This window comes from Puma concolor, chromosome B4 (assembly GCF_028749965.1).
Source record: "Puma concolor isolate L17-30 chromosome B4, mPumCon1.1.hap2, whole genome shotgun sequence".
Classification (NCBI taxonomy): domain Eukaryota; kingdom Metazoa; phylum Chordata; class Mammalia; order Carnivora; family Felidae; genus Puma; species Puma concolor.
In genome coordinates this window covers 113,400,356-113,417,741 of record NC_141673.1, presented here as the reverse complement: position 1 = coordinate 113,417,741, position 17,386 = coordinate 113,400,356, and the positions used below count along the sequence as shown (strand labels likewise).

The 17,386-nt window shown below is 36.0% G+C and overlaps 1 protein-coding gene across 1 annotated transcript in view; it reads left to right on the top strand.

Moving 5' to 3' along the window:
* Nucleotides 1-6,575: 6,575 nt before the first annotated feature.
* LOC147579426 (uncharacterized) overlaps nt 6,576-17,386 on the top strand; it is a 67,613-nt gene continuing 56,802 nt past the window's right edge. Inside the window, exon 1 of the mRNA XM_086714618.1 lies at nt 6,576-6,698. Within this exon, the coding sequence (XP_086570744.1) occupies nt 6,596-6,698 (103 nt within the window). The 5' untranslated portion in view covers nt 6,576-6,595. The remainder of the gene's footprint in view (nt 6,699-17,386) is intronic.

The following is a 17,386-nucleotide window of genomic DNA, read 5'->3' as shown; positions in this document are numbered from 1 at the left end:
ACAATGAAGCAACAGAAAGAGAAATCGAGAAGTTGTTCCCATATACAATTGCACTAAAAACCATAAAATACCTAGGAATAAATCTAACCAAAGAGGTGAAAAATCTATACACTGAAAACTATAGAAAGCTTATGAAAAAAACTGAAAAAGACACAAAAACATGGAAAAAGATTCTATGCTCCTGCATAGGAAGAACAAATAGTGTTAAAATTGTCGATACTACCCAAAGCAATCTACATATTCAATGCAATCCCTATCAAAGTAACACCAGCATTCTTCACAGAGCTAGAACAAATAATCCTAAAATTTGTATGGAAACAGAAAAGACCCCGAATAGCCAAAGCAATCTTGAAAAAGAAAACCAAAGCAGGAGGCATCACAATCCCAGACTTCAAGCTACACTACAAACCTGTAATCATCAAGACAGTATGGTACTGGCACAAGAACAGACACTCAGATCAATGGAACAGAATAGAGAACCCAGAAATGGACCCACAAACGTATGGCCAACTAATCTTTGACAAAGCAGGAAAGAATATCCAATGGATTAAAGACAGCCTCTTCAGCAAGTGGTGCTGAGAAAACTGGACAGCGACATGCAGAAGAATGAATCTGGACCACTTTCTTACACCATACACAAAAATAAACTCAAAATGGATGAAAGACCTCAGTGTAAGACAGGAAGCCATCAAAATCCTTGAGGAGAAAGCAGGCAAAAACCTCTTTGATCTTGGCTGCAGCAACTTCTAACTCAACACATCTCTGGAGGCAAGGGAAACAAAAGCAAAAATCAAAATAAAAAGCTCCTGTACAGCAGAAGGAAACAATCAGCAAAACTAAAAGACAACTGACAGAATGGGAGAAGATATTTGCAAATGACATATCAGACAAAGGGTTAGTATCCAAAATCTATAAAGAACTTATCAAACTGAATACTCAAAAAACAAATAACCCAGTGAAGAAATGGGCAAAAGACATGAATAGACACTTGTCCAAAGAAGACATCCAGGTGGCCAACTGACACATGAAAAAATGCTCAACATCATTCATCATCAGGGAAATACAAATCAAAACCACAATGAGATACCACCTTACACCTGTCAGAATGGCCAACACTAACAACTCAGGCAACAACAGATGTTGGCAAGGATGCGGAGAAAGAGGACCTCTTTTGAATTGTGGGTGGGAATGCAACCTGGTGCAGCTGCTCTGGAAAACAGTATGGAGGTTCCTCAAAAAACTAAAAATGAAACTACCCAACGACCCAGCAATTGCACTACGAGGCATTTATCTAAGGTGCTGTTTTGAAGGGACACATGCACCCCCGTGTTTATAGCAGCACTATCAACAATAGACAAAGTATGGAAAGAGCCCAAATGTCCATCAATGGATGAATGGATACAGAAGATGTGATACACAAACACACACACACACACACACACACACACACACACACACACAATGGAGTATTATTCAGAAATCAAAAAGAATGAAATCTTGCCATTTGCAACTATGGGGATGGAACTGGAGGGTATTATGCTAAGTGAAATTAGTCAGAGAAAGACAAAAATCATATGACTTCACTCATATGAGGACTTTAAGAGACAAAACAGATGAACATAAGGGAAAGGAAACAAAAATAATATAAAAACAGAGAGGGGGACAAAGCAGAAGAGACTCATAATTATGGAGAACAAACTGAGGGTTACGGGAGGGCTTGTGGGAGGGGGGATGGGCTAAATGGGTAAGGGGCATTAAGGAATCTACTCCTGAAATCATTGTTTCACTATATGCTAACTAATCTAGATGTAAATTTTAAAAAATAAAAAATAAAATTAAAAAAATTTTTTTAATTTCAATACTAACTAATAAACTTCAGATCAATGGAGCAGATTAGAAATTCCAGAAATTAATCAAAGAATGTCATATTATAGTGTAAAAACAAAACTGGTCATGTAAAAAAGAAAACAACAAAAAACATTGATTGTTTACCAAATGGTATTAAGACAAATGGAAAAAATAAAATGTGAGATTTTTATCTTACCCTGCTTAAAAATCTGATTTTATAAACTATTTCCATGAAAAAACAAACAAAACACAAATATTTTTTATTCAAATATAATTAACATATAGTGTTATATTAGCTTTATATATACAATAAAATGATTCAACAATTCTATACATTATTCACTGCTCATCACAATAAGTGTACACTTAACCCCCTTCATCTATTTCACCCATATACCCACTGACCTCCCCTCTGGCAATCACCAAGAGTCTGAATTTTTGTTTGTCTATTTTTATTATTTTGTTTGTTTCTTAAATTCCACATATTAGTGAAATCATATGGTATTTGTCTTTCTCTGACTGACTTATTTTACTTAGCATTGTACCCTCTAGATCCATCCATGTTGTTGTAAATGGCAAGACTGCATTCTTTTTCATGCCTAAGTAATATTGTATTATATATATTTAAAAAAAAAACATCGCTTGTCTACCAAATGGTATTAAGACAAATGGAAAAAAGAAAATATGACTTTTTGGTTGCTTTCATATCATGGTTATTGTAAATAATGCTGTAATAAACACAGAGGTGTGTATATATATTTATATATACACACACATATATATGCACATATATTTTTATTAGTGATATTCTTGGAATCATTTTTTCTTTATTTTTTGTATCTATTACACATTTTTGATTTGTGGTAACCTTTAAGTTCATATATAACATCTTATGCATCTATATTAAGTTGATTGTCCTTTAAGTTTGAATCCACTCTAAAAACTCTTACTCCTCATGACCCCATGTTTTTTGTATATGGCATCATACTTTATATATTCCCTTTTATTATGGGAATCCCTTGTTTGATTTTTATAGGTATAATTTATTTTACTGCTTTTATGTTTTAATTTCTGTACTGGTATTATAAGTAGTCTACTGTGTTATGTTTGTGTTTACATGGGAAATTTTTTCCTTTCCTAATTTTCCTATTCCTATTATGGCTTTTCATTTCCAGTCAAAGAATTCCTTTTAACATTTCTTATAAACCTGGTTTAGTGGTGTTGAATCCCTTTAACCATTTTTTTTTTTCTTTTCTGAGAAACTCTTTATCTCTCTTTTTATTCTGAATAATAGACTTGATGGATAGAGTATTTTTGAAGGCAGGTGTTTACCTTTCAGCATTTTGAGTGTATCACACCACACCCTTCTAGCCTGGAAAGTTTCTGCTGAAAAATCAGCTGACAGCTTTATGGGGTTTCCCTTGTATGCAACTGCTTTCTCCTGCTGCTTTTCAAATTCTCTATCACTAATTTTGTCATTTTAATTGGTATGTGTCTTGTTATGGACCTCCTTGGGTTGATTTTTTGGGGTGATCCAGGTGTGCTTTCTGGATCTGGGTTTCTGTTTCCTTCCCCAGATTTAGAGGTTTTCAGCCATTATTTCTTTAATTAAATTTTCTTCCCTCTTTATTCTCTCTTCTTCTGGGATCCATATAATCCAGATTTTATTACACTTGGTTATGTTGCTGAGTTCCTTTAACCTATTCTCATTTTTATTTTTCTTTTTGCTGTTCAGCTTGGTTGCTTTCCATTATTCTGTCTTCATTGATCTGTTCTTCTTTTACACTAGCCTACTATTTATTCCTTGTAGTGTATTTTTAATTACAGTTATTGAATTATATCTAATTGTGTTTTTTAAAGTTTTCTATCTTTTTGTTGAAGGTCTCACAGAGATCCTTCACTCTTTTTTCAAGTCCAGTAAGTATATTTGTGGCCATTGCTTTGCATTCTTTATCAGGCATTTTGTTTATCTCTGTTTCATTTAGCTCTGTTGCTGTGATTTGTCCCGTTCTTTCATGTGGGACATATTCTGCTATCTTCCCATGTTGTTAATTCTCTGTTTGTTTCTATATATTAGGAAATTCAGTTCTCTCTCCTGATATGAAAGTAGTAGCCTTACAAAGAACAGATCCTATGCTGCCATGTAGCACAATGTACCCTGTTCTCCAGAACCAGACACTCCATGAATGTCTTCTATGTGGGTTGTCTCTGCCCTACTATTCTGGCTAAGCATCATTTGCCTTCAGTTCAGATGGCTGCAATGGCACCCTTTGCATCTATTGGGCATGGTTTGATCCCTGTGTTTTTAACAGAACAGTCTGGGGGCACCATGAGCTTGTAGATCTGTGGTGTCAACCTTCAGACCTGATCCCAGGCTTTGGCCTGTTTGCTGGGGCTGCAGTTGCCGTGAATCACTCTCCTTGTGCTGCCCTCAGGGTATTTGGTTCCTGGGAACATCCAGCAGTTAGATTAGATGCCAGCCTTCATTCTGTCTGCTGGGGCTGCAGGTGCACTGACTGTCAAGGCACTCTGTCTGTACTGCCAGTAATAAGGTTTCACTGCTGGGGTTGGAGTTGAACTGATGTGTGTGGTCATGTTCCACTCCCTCCAGAACAAGAGTGACTTTGGAGTGGTACCAGTCACTGCTGTGGATACTTACAGATGTGATGCAGCAGGAGCCATTTCGGTGGGGCTTCTGCCTAGGGTGGCAGGTTGGATAGGGTGCTGCAGGAGAATGTGGGCATGGGGCATGGATGTCAGCAAGATAGGTGGAAAGGTTTAAATTGGTTCCCACAAGTGTCTGACTATCAATGCTGGGGGAGAGAAATGGCACTTGCCAGTTCTTTTGTTCTTGGAGAAGTCTCCTAAAGCTCTCTGCCCCTTCAGCACACATTTTGAGACTAGTAAATAAATCTCCTTCATACCCCTAGGTGCATTTCAAAATGCTTCTTCTATGCTCTATCTCAGTAAGGTTATTATGCTGTCTTTTTAAAGGTGGGAACTAAGTTTCCTATTGTCCTCTATCTCTCCCAGAGATGAGTCTCTGAATTTGAAAGTAACCAGATTTAATGGCATCTGGGTGGCTTAGTTGGCTCAGGTCATGATCTCACAGTCTGTGGGATTGAGCCCTGAGTTGGGCTCTGTGCTGACAGCTCAGAGCCCAGAGTCTGCTTCAGATCCTGTCTCCCTCTCTCTCTGCCTCTACCCCACTCATTCTCTCTCTCTCTCTCTCTCTCTCTTATGTTTAAATAAACATTTAAAAATTAAAAAAAATTTAAAAATAAAAAAATAAAGTAACCAGAGTTAAACCCCCTGTTTTCAAAGCCAGATGTTATGGTGACTCATCTTTCCAGTGTAGGTCCCCTCTGTCTGTGGTGCCTGGTGTGGGGTCTGCTCCTCTCCATTCTCCATGTTTGTGGTATTCCCCCCATTTGTAGTTGGTATCACTGGGAGTTTGTTTCCCAACTGTATCACCACCCCTTCTACCCTTTTTGATGTGGCCTTCTCTCCATGATTAACGTGGAAATCCTTTTCTGCCAGTTTCAAGTCACTTTTTTGTGTTGATTGCACTGATGTGGCTGTTATCTAGATATGTCCCTGGATGTAGTGAATTCATGATCCTCCTACTCTGCCATCTTCTCAGAGGTCCAACACAAATTAATCTTGTTTGGAAAAGAACTACCCTAGGCATGACTTCATACCCAGAAACATAAGGGAAAGATCATTACAAATTAACTAAATAATAATTTAAAATTTCTGCACACAGAAATATCAAAAGCAAAATTAAAAGGCAAACAATAATCTAAGAAACTATTTGTTACAGTGAACAGGTTGTATCCTTATATAAAATACATATAATTCTGTCTATAAAAATATTTAATGTCCATTTTTAGATTATTTCTTTACCAAAAATATAGTAAAAGAAGTTAGAAAAATGAATTCCTCCAACAGAAAAAATAGATGGCAAATATTTTTGTACTTGTTAATCAAGTAGGTTTATACTAATAATGAAATAATTTCCATTAAAATGACTTATAAAATACCAAATACTTAAAGTATATAATATCAGTTGGGAAAAGTGTGAGGAAACAGCTCTCAATATTACAAGTAAATAGGGATAGTGATTAAACATTTTCAGGAAAGCTGTATGAAAATATGTATCAATTATAATAAAAATACACCTATATATATCAGTGACATTGGAAATGTATAGTCCCTTTGACCCATTTCATTTTTTAAATTTAATGTCGATAATAAAAAATATATGTGGCAAATCTATTCTGACAAATCTATTTGTATATTAGCTGAAAATCATCAAATTTCTGTTTTATATATTACTAACTTTACCAGAACTAGGTAATTATTAAATGGTAATGAGTCACATTTTTATATTGTTCACAATTTTAGTAGGACTATCTATTGGCACTTCACTATAAATCAAAATGTTAACTGTTGGATTGAGATAGAAACATATTCTGTATTAAAGAGTAAATGACTAGAAGTAAATCTATAATTTTAATTTTTCAAAGTTTTATAAGGAATATATGTTGAAATTTGTCAAATGAACTTCTGGTATTTATGAATTATTTTTTTCTCCTCTTACTTGACATAATATAAAAGACTATTTTCCTAACTTTCAAATATTATACTCTTCCTGGAATTAGAACACAGTAGGTAGATTTCAATAGTTTTTCTATATTTAATTTATTAAAAAGGCTTTTTTTTTTTTATCTTGGTAGATCAGGATATGTATGAACCCTCAGATTTTACCCTTGAAGATCTAGAACTTACTATAGGATACAAGGATCAAAGAGAAAGAAGTGGAGTTTACCAATCTCAAAGATTGAAAGGTGGGTATAATATTTAAAAACATATTTAAAACTAGTAGTCATAAAATATTTTTTGTTAGCAAATCTTAATTCCTTTAATGTTGACAGATTTTAACTTCAGTAATCAAAGACCTGATAAAGACAAAACATAAAAACTTTGGTTTTCTGGACAGATAAAGAAAAAACCTTTTGTTTATATTTTCTTATCAACAGCAGACCAACAATCCAAGAAAACTTTGTCTTTTTAACTGAGAGTAAAGCAGAACTTTAATCTCATACTAGTGTACTTTTAAAATACACTCATTTCATTTTTTTAAATATATGAAATTTATTGTCAAATTGGTTTCCATACAACACCCAGTGCTCATCCCAAAAGATGCCCTCTTCAATACCCATCACCAACTCTCCCCTCCCTCCCACCCCCCATCAACCCTCAGTTTGTTCTCAGTTTAAGAGTCTCTTATGCTTTGGCTCTCTCCCACTCTAACCTCTCTCTTTTTATTTTTTTTCCTTCCCCTCCCCCATGGGTTTCTGGTAAGTTTCTCAGGATCCACATAAGAGTGAAAACATATAGTATCTGTCTTTCTCTGTATGGCTTATTTCGCTTAGCATCACACTCTCCAGTTCCATCCACGTTGCTACAAAGGGCCATATTTCATTGTTTCTCATTGCCACATAGTACTCCATTGTGTATATAAACCACAATTCCTTTATCCATTCATCAGTTGATGGGCATTTAGGCTCTTTCCATAATTTGGCTATTGTTGAGAGTGCTGCTCTAAACATTGGGGTACAAGTGCCCCTATGCATCAGTACTCCTGTATCCCTTGGGTACATTCCTAGCAGTGCTATTGCTGGGTCATAGGGTAGGTCTATTTTTAATTTTCTGAGAAACCTCCACACTGTTTTCCAGAGTGGCTGCACCAATTTGCATTTCCACCAACAGGGCGAGAGGGTTCCTGTTTCTCCACATCCTCTCCAGCATCTAGTCTCCTGATTTGTTCATTTTGGCGACTCTGACTGGAGTGAGGTGATATCTGAGTGTGGTTTTGATTTGTATTTCCCTGATGAGGAGCGACGTGGGCATCTTTTCATGTGCCTGTTGGCCACCCGGATGTCTTCTTTAGAGAAGTGTCTATTCATGTTTTCGGCCCATTTCTTCACTGGGTTATTTGTTTTTCAGGTGTGGAGTTTGGTGAGCTCTTTACAGATTTTGGACACTAGCCCTTTGTCCGATATGTCATTTGCAAATATCTTGTCCCATTCCGTTGGTTGCCTTTTAGTTTTGTTGGTTGTTTCCTTTGCTGTGCAGAAGCTTTTTATCTTCATAAGGTCCCAGTAGTTCATTTTTGCTTTTAATTCCCTTGCCTTTGGGGATGTGTCGAGTAAGAAATTGCTACCGCTGAGGTCAGAGAGGTCTTTTCCTGCTTTCTCCTCTAGGGTTTTGATGGTTTCCTGTCTCACATTCAGGTCCTTTATCCATTTTGAGTTTATTTTTGTGAATGGTGTGAGAAAGTGGTCTAGTTTCAATCTTCTGCATGTTGCTGTCCAGTTCTCCCAGCACCGTTTGTTAAAGAGACTGTCTTTTTTCCATTGGATGTTCTTTCCTGCTTTGTCAAAGATGAGTTGGCCATATGTTTGTGGGTCTAGTTCTGGGGTTTCTATTCTATTCCATTGATCCATGTGTCTGTTTTTGTGCCAATACCATGCTGTCTTGATGATTACAGCTTTGTAGTAGAGGCTAAAGTCTGGGATTGTGGTGCCTCCTGCTTTGGTCTTCTTCTTCAAAATTACTTTGGCTATTTGGGGCCTTTTGTGGTTCCATATGAATTTTAGGATTGCTTGTTCTAGATTCGAGAAGAATGCTGGTGCAATTTTGATTGGGAATGCATTGAATGTGTAGATAGCTTTGGGTAGTATTGACATTTTGACAATATTTATTCTTCCAACCCATGAGCACGGAATGTTTTCCCATTTCTTTATATCTTCTTCAGTTTCCTTCATAAGCTTTCTATAGTTTTCAGCATACAGATCTTTTACATCTTTGGTTAGATTTATTCCTAGGTATTTTATGCTTTTTGGTGCAATTGTGAATGGGATCAGTTTCTTTATTTGTCTTTCTGTTGCTTCATTATTAGTGTATAAGAATGCAACTGATTTCTGTACATTGATTTTGTATCCTGTGACTTTGCTGAATTCATGTATCAGTTCTAGCAGACTTTTGGTGGAGTCTATCGGATTTTCCATGTATAATATCATGTCATCTGCAAAAAGTGAAAGCTTGACTTCATCTTTGCCAATTTTGATGTCTTTGATTTCCTTTTGTTGTCTGATTGCTGATGCTAGCACTTCCAACACTATGTTAAACAACAGCGGAGACAGTGGACATCCCTGTTGTGTTCCTGATCTCAGGGAAAAAGCTCTCAGTTTTTCCCCATTGAGGATGATGTTAGCTGTGGGCTTTTCATAAATGGCTTTTATGATGTTCAAGTATGTTTATTCTATCCCGACATTCTCGGGGGTTTTTGTTAAGAAAGGATGCTGAATTTTGTCAAATGCTTTCTCTGCATCGATTGACAGGATCATATGGTTCTTATCTTTTCTTTTATTAATGTGATGTATCACATTGATTGATTTGCCAATGTTGAACCAGCCCTGCATCCCAGGAATGAATCCCACTTGATCATGGTGAATAATTCTTTTTAGATGCTGTTGAATTCTATTTGCTAGTATCTTATTGAGAATTTTTGCATCCATATTCATCAGGGATATTGGCCTGAAGTTCTCTTTTTTTACTGGGTCTCTGTCTGGTTTAAGAATCAAAGTAATACTGGGTTCATAGAATGAGTCTAGAAGTTTTCCTTCCCTTTCTATGTTTTGGAATAGCTTGAGAAGGATAGGTATTATCTCTGCTTTAAATGTCTGGTAGAATTCCCCAGGGAAGCCATCTGGTCCTGGACTCTTATTTGTTGGGAGATTTTTGATAACCGATTCAATTTCTTCACTGATTATGGGTCTGTTCAAGCTTTCTATTTCCTCCTGATTGAGTTTTGGAAGTGTGTGGGTGTTTAGGAATTTGTCCATTTCTTCTAGGTTGTCCAGTTTGTTGGCATATAGTTTTTCATAGTATTCCCTGATAATTGCTTGTATCTCTGAGGGATTGGTTGTAATAATTCCATTTTCATTCGTGATTTTATCTATTTGGGTCATCTCCCTTTTCTTTTTGAGAAGCCTAGCTAGGTTTGTCAATTTTGTTTATTTTTTCAAAAAACCAACTCTTGGTTTCATTGATCTGCTCTACAGTTTTTTTTTAGATTCTATATTGTTCATTTCTGCTCTGATATTTATTATTTCTCTTCTTCTGCTTGGTTTAGGTTGTCAGTGCTATTCTGCTTCTATTTCCTTTAGGTGTTCTGTTAGATTTTGTATTTGGGATTTTTCTTGTTTCTTGAGATAGGCCTGGATTGCAATGTATTTTCCTCTCAGGACTGCCTTCACTGCATCCCAAAGCATTTGGATTGTTGTATTTTCATTTTCGTTTGTTTCCATATATTTTTTTTTTAATTTTTTTTTAACGTTTATTTATTTTTTTGGTACAGAGAGAGACAGAGCATGAACGGGGGAGGGGCAGAGAGAGAGGGAGACACAGAATCAGAAACAGGCTCCAGGCTCTGAGCCATCAGCCCAGAGCCCGACGCGGGGCTCAAACTCACGGACCGCGAGATCGTGACCTGGCTGAAGTCGGACGCCCAACCGACTGCGCCACCTAGGCGTCCCTTTTTCCATATATTTTTTAATTTCTTCTCTAATTGCCTGGTTGACCCACTCATTCTTTAGTAGGGTGTTCTTTAACCTCCCTGCTTTTGGAGGTTTTCCAGACTTTTCCCTGTGGTTGTGTTCAAGCTTCATAGCATTGTGGTCTGAAAGTATTCATGGTATGATCTCAATTCTTGTACACTTATGAAGGGCTGTTTTGTGACCCAGTATGTTATCTATCTTAGAGAATGTTCCATGTGCACTCGAGAAGAAAGTATATTCTATTTCTTTGGGATGCGGAATTCTAAATATATCTGTCAAGTCCATCTGATCCAATGTATCATTCAGGGCCCTGTTTCTTTATTGACTGTGTGTCTAGATGATCTATCCATTGTTGTAAGTGGGATGTTAAAGACCCTTGCAATTACCACATTCTTATCAGTAAGGTTGCTTATGTTTGTGAATAATTGTTTTATATATTTGGGAGCTCCCATATTTGGCACATAGACATTTATAGTTGTTAGCTCTTCCTGATGGATAGACCCTGTAATTATTATATAATGCCCTTCTTCATCTCTTGTTACAGCCTTTAATTTAAAGTCTAGTTTGTCTGATATAAGTATATATAAGTATGGCTACTCCAGCTCTCTTTTGACATCCAGTAGCATGATAGATAGTTCTCCACCCCCTCACTTTCAATCTGAAGGTGTCCTCAGGTCTAAAATGAGTCTCTTATAGACAGCAAATAGATGGGTCTTGTTTTTTTATCCATTCTGATACCCTATGTCTTTTGGTTGGTGCATTTAGTCCATTTACATTCAATGTTATTATAGAATGATATGAGTTTAGAGTCATTGTGATGTCTGTAGGTTTCATGCTTGTAGCGATGTCTGGTACTTTATCTCACAGGATCCCCCTTAGTATTTCTTGTAGGGCTGGTTTAGTGGTGACAAATTCCTTCAGTTTTTGTTTGTTTGGGAAGACCTTTATCTCTCCTTCTATTCTAAATGACAGATTTGCTGGATAAAGGATTCTCGGCTGCATATTTTTTCTGTTCATCACATTGAAGATTTCCCGCCATTCCTTTCAGGCTGCCAAGTTTCAGTAGAGAGATCGGTCACGAGTCTTATTGGTCTCCCTTTATATTTTAGAGCACGTTATCCCTACCTGCTTTCAGAATTTTCTCTTTATCCTTGTATTTTGCCAGTTTCACTATGATATGTCATGCAGAAGATCAATTCAAGTTACATCTGAAGGGAGTTCTCTGTGCCTCTTGGATTTCAATGTCTTTTTCCTTCCCCAGATCAGGGAAGTTCTCAGCTATTATTTCTTCAAGTACGCCTTCAGCAACTTTCCCTCTCTCTCTTCCTCCTCTGGAATACCAATTATGCGTAGATTATTTCTCTTTAGTGCATCACTTAGTTCTCTAATTTTCCCCTCATACTCCTGGATTTTTTTTTATCTCTCTTTTTCTCAGCTTCCTCTTTTTCCATAATTTTATCTTCTAGTTCACCTATTCTCTCCCCTGCCTCTTCAATCCGAGCTGTGGTTGTCTCCATTTTATTTTGCAGTTCATTGATAGCATTTTTTAGCTCCTCCTGGCTGTTCCTTAGTCCCTTGATCTCTGTAGCAATAGTTTCTCTGCTGTCCTCTATACTGTTTTCACTTGTTGTGGTGAGCACCTGGTGTTATATTGAAGTGTTCAATCACTATATTGTAAACCTGAAACTAATATTACACTGTATGTTAACTAACTGAAATTTAAATAAAACTTTAAAAAGAGAGACAGCAGGAAAATAACAGAACTGAAACAAGAACTTACTTCTCAATAACTGCTTTAAACATAAATGGACTAAAATATACAGTCAAAAAGCAGAGACTGGATGAATGGATTTTTAAAAATCCATCAATATGCTGCCTACAAGAGACTCACTTTAGCTTTAAGGATACTCATCAGCCCAAAGTAAATTGATGGAAAACTCCACACAAATGTCAAGCAGAAGAAATCAGAACAGGAGTGGCTACATTTATATTACATAAAATAGACTTTCAGTTGAAATTGGTCCAAATAGACAAAGAAGGTCAGTGAATAGTGAGAAAGGGGTAATTTTAGAAAGAAGATATAATAATAATACATGTACATACCTTTATACTAAAGCAGATATGAAGAAAAATTTTATAGGGAGAAATACATAGAGATACAATACAGTAAGGGGCTTCAATGCCTTACTTCCACCATTGGATAGATACAGAAAATAAGGACTTAAATAACACTGTAAACCAAATATACCTAACAGATATATACAGAACATTACATATAAAAGCAACAGAATACACATTATTCTTTTTTTAAAGGGTGTAAATTATTTATTTATTTATTTTTCAATTTATGAAATTTATTGTCAAATTGGTTTCCATACAACACCCAGTGCTCATCCCAAAAGGTGCCCTCCTCAATACCCATCACCCACCCTCCCCTCCCTCCCACTCCCCATCAACCCTAGTTTGTTCTCACTTTTTAAGAGTGTCTTTTGCTTTGGCTCTCTCCCACTCTAACCTCTTTTTTTTTTCCTTCCCCTCCCCCATGGGTTTCTGGTAAGTTTCTCAGGATCCACATAAGAGTGAAAACATATGGTATCTGTCTTTCTTTGTATGGCTTATTTCACTTAGCATCACACTCTCCAGTTCCATCCACGTTGCTACAAAGGGTCATATTTCATTCTTTATCATTGCCACATAGTACTCCATTGTGTATATAAACCACAATTTCTTTATCCATTCATCAGTTGATGGACATTTAGGCTCTTTCCACAATTTGGCTATTGTTGAGAGTGCTGCTCTAAACATTGGGGTACAAGTGCCCCTATGCATCAGTACTCCTGTATCCCTTGGGTACATTCCTAGCAGTGCTATTGCTGGGTCATAGGGTAGGTCTATTTTTAATTTTTTGAGGAACCTCCACATTGTTTTCCAGAGTGGCTGCACCAATTTGCATTCCCACCAACAGTGCAAGAGGGTTCCCGTTTCTCCACATCCTCGGCAGCATCTATAGTCTCCTGATTTGTTCATTTTGACCACTCTGACTGGCACAGAATACACATTATTCTTAAGAACACAGGAAGCATTCTTCAGGATAGATCATATGTTGGGCTACAAATTTAAGAATATTGAAATCATATTAAATATTTAATCATATTAAATAGTATGAAGATAACAATCAACAATGGAAAAAGTGGAAAATTTTACAAGTATATGAAAATTAGGCAGCACACTCCTGCACAACCAATCAAGAGATAAATCAGAGGGGTGCCTGGGTGGCTCGGTCGGTTAAGCATCCGACTTTGGCTCACTCAGGTCATGATCTGACAGTCCGTGAGTTCGAGTCCCGCATCGGGCTCTGTGCTGACAGCTCAGAGCCTGGAGCCTGTTTCAGATTCTGTGTCTCCCTCTCTCTCTGCCCCTCCCCTGTTCATGCTCTGTCTCTCTCTGTCTCAAAAATAAATAAACGTTAAAATTAAAAAAAAAAAAAGAGGTAAATCAGAAAGCATCTTGAGACCAATAAAAATGAAAAACAACATACAAAAACTTATGAATTGTAGATATTTACATTAGGAGAAAAGAAAGATCTGAAATTAATAATCTAACTTTATTCTACAAGGAATTAGTAAAAGAAGAAGCCCCAAATTTTTTTGAAGCCCCAAATTAGCAAATGTTTGAAGCCCCAAATTAGCAGAAGGAAGGAAATAATAAAAATGATAGCTGAAATAAATGAAACAGAAACTGGAAAGACAATAGAAACAAATCAATAAAACAAAGAATTGGATTTTTTAAAACATAAACTAAATTTACAAACTTTTAGCTGGACAACCAAGAAAAAAAGGAAGGACTCATCTAACTATGATGAGTCTTATGAGTTTTATGACTGAAAAAGGAGACATTAGATCAGTAAAATATAGAATACTGGTTATTAATCCCAAGGGTATAGGGTACTGTTCACCAGTTACTAAACCCAGAGGAGAACTGCAAACACTTTTTTCCATGTCATTTGACATGAGAGTTGCTAATGAAAACACAATGCAGTCAAGCACTGAATGGAACAACACTTTACGTACATAGAGAGACTAAGCAAGATTAGCTTCAGTAGTGCAGCTTAGTGTTCCATGGTCAGTGAGTCTTTTCCAGTGGCTGGTGGCAAGCAGTTTTCCTACGTACATTCCTCCTGTGCCACAGTAGAAGGAACAGTCCCATCTGGGCAGAGGACAGATAAAACACTGGAGTTGTCCAGGTTCCATATGACCCACAGTCTCCAAAGACATATTGATCATTCATTGAGTGCAGAAAAAGGAAAGATAATTTTCACACAGTGTGGTAAGCCTGGCACAGTTTGTATGAGTACTATCTCTCTTGGTGAGAAATGTCCCAAACCCAAGACTCATTCTTTTTTTGTTAACATGTATATTTTTAATTCAATTATAATTATCATACAGCATTTTATTAGTTTTAGGTGTACAATAAATAGTTCAACAATTCTACGCATTATTCACTGTTCATCACAATTAGTATACTCTTAATCCTCTTCAACTATTTCACCCATCCACCCACCCCTCCCCAAGGCAGCCACAAGTTTGTTCTCTATGTTTAAGAGTCTAGTTTTTATTTATCTCTTTTTTCTTTATTTGCATGTTTTGTTTCTTAAAATCCACATATGAGTGAAATAATATGGTATTTGTCTTTCTCTGACTGACATATTTCACTTAGCAGTAACCTCTAGATTCATCCATATTGTTTCAAATGGCAAGATTTCATTCTTTTTATAGCTGAACAATATTCCATTGTGTGTGTGTGTGTGTGTGTGTGTGTGTGTGCGTGCGCGCCATCTCTTTATCCATTCATCATTTGATGCACACTTGGGTTACTTCCATATTTTGGATATTTCAAATAATACTACAATAAACATAGGGGTGCAAATAAACCCAATAGTGGAATTATTGGATTTTTAATTTTTTGAGGAACCTCCAAATTGTTTTGTATGGTGACTGCACCAACTTGTATACCTACCAACAGTGAACAGTTCCTTTTTCTCCACATCCTCATTACCACGTTTTGTTTCTTGTATTTTTGACTTAAGCCATTGTGACAGATGTGAGATGATATCTCATTGTGGCTTTGATTTACAATTCCCTAATGATTAGTGATGTTGAGCATCTATTCATGTGTCTGTTGGCCATCTGTATGTCTTCTTTGGAAAAATGTTTGTTCGTGTTCCGAGCCCACTTTTAATTGGATTATTTGTTTTCTTGGTATTGAGTTGTATAAATACTTTATATATTTTGGATATTGACCCTGTATCAGATCTAACATTTGCAAATATCTTCTCCAAATCAGTAGAGTGACTTTTTGTTTTGTTGATGATTTCCTCTGTTGTAAAAAGTTGTTATTTGTTATAGTCCAACAGCTTAAATTTGCTTTTCTTTCCCTTGTCTGAGGAGATATATCTAAAAAAAATGTTTCTATGGCTAATGTCAAAGAGATTACTGCCTGTTTTCTTCTAGGAATTTTACAGTTTCAGGTCTACATTTAGGTCTCGAATCTATTTTGAGTGTATTGTGTATGGTGAGAGAGAGTAGTCCAAATTCTCTCTTTTGCATGTAGCTGTTCAGGTTTTCCAGCACCATTTGTTGAAGACATTCTTTCTGCCCATTGGATATTCTTGCTTCTGTTGTCATAGGCTAATTGACCATAAAAGAGTGGGTTTATTTCTGGACTCTTTATTCTGTTCTAGCGATCCATGTGTTTATTTTTGAGCCAATATTATACTGTCTTGATTACTACAGATTTGTAGTGTATCTTGAAATCTGGGATTGTGATACTTCCAGCTTTGTTTTATTTTTCAAGATTGCTTTGATATTCTGTCTTTTGTGGTTCCATACAAATTTTAAGATACTTTCTCCTAGTCCTGTGAAAAATGCTATTTGTATTTTGATAGGGATTGCATTGAATTGGTTGATTACTTTGCATGGTATGGACATTTAAATTAACAATATTAGTTCTCCCAATTAGAGTGGAACATCATTACTTGTGTCGTCTTCAGTTACATTTATCAATGTTTTATGGTTTTTGTAGTGAAGGTCTTTTACCTTCTTGGCTAAGTTTATTCCTAGGAATTTTATTCCTTTTGTTGGTGCAACTGAAAATGGGGTTGTTTTGTTTTTTAAGTTTTTATTCAAATTCCACTTAGTTAACTTACAGTGCAAGTTTCAGGTAAACAATGTAGTGATTTAAGAAACAACACAGATGGACAGAGTATAGGAATAAACCTAACCAGAGGTAAAAGATCTATACTCTGAAAATGATAAAACACTAATGAAAGAAATTGAAGATAACACAAATAAATGGAAAAACAACCCATCTCATTTACTGGAAGAACAAATATTTTTAAAATGTATTTATTTCCCAAAATGATCTAAAATATACATTTAATGCAATCCCTATCAAAATACCACCAACATTTTTCACAGAGCTATAACAAACAATTCTAAAATTTGTATAGAACCACAAAAGACTCCAGATAGCCAAAACAATTTGGTAAAACAAAAGCAAAAATGGAGGAATCACAACTCCAGACTTCAAGTTATATTGATCAAAGCAGTATGATAATGGCACAAAGACAAACACATAGATCAAAAGAACAGAATAGAAAACCCAGAAATGAACCCACAACTATATAGTTAATTGATTTTTGACAAACAAGGAAATAATATCCAATGGAAAAAAGTTCATGTACTTTTTTTCTTTTTTTATTTTCTGTTTGATCCATTAATATTTTAGTAGCATGTTGTTTAATCTGCATGTATTTTTGATCTTTCCAGATTTTTTTCTTGTGATTGACTTCTAGTTTCATAGTGTTGTGGTCAGAAAAGGTGCATGGTTTGACTTCAAAGGTTTTGTATTTT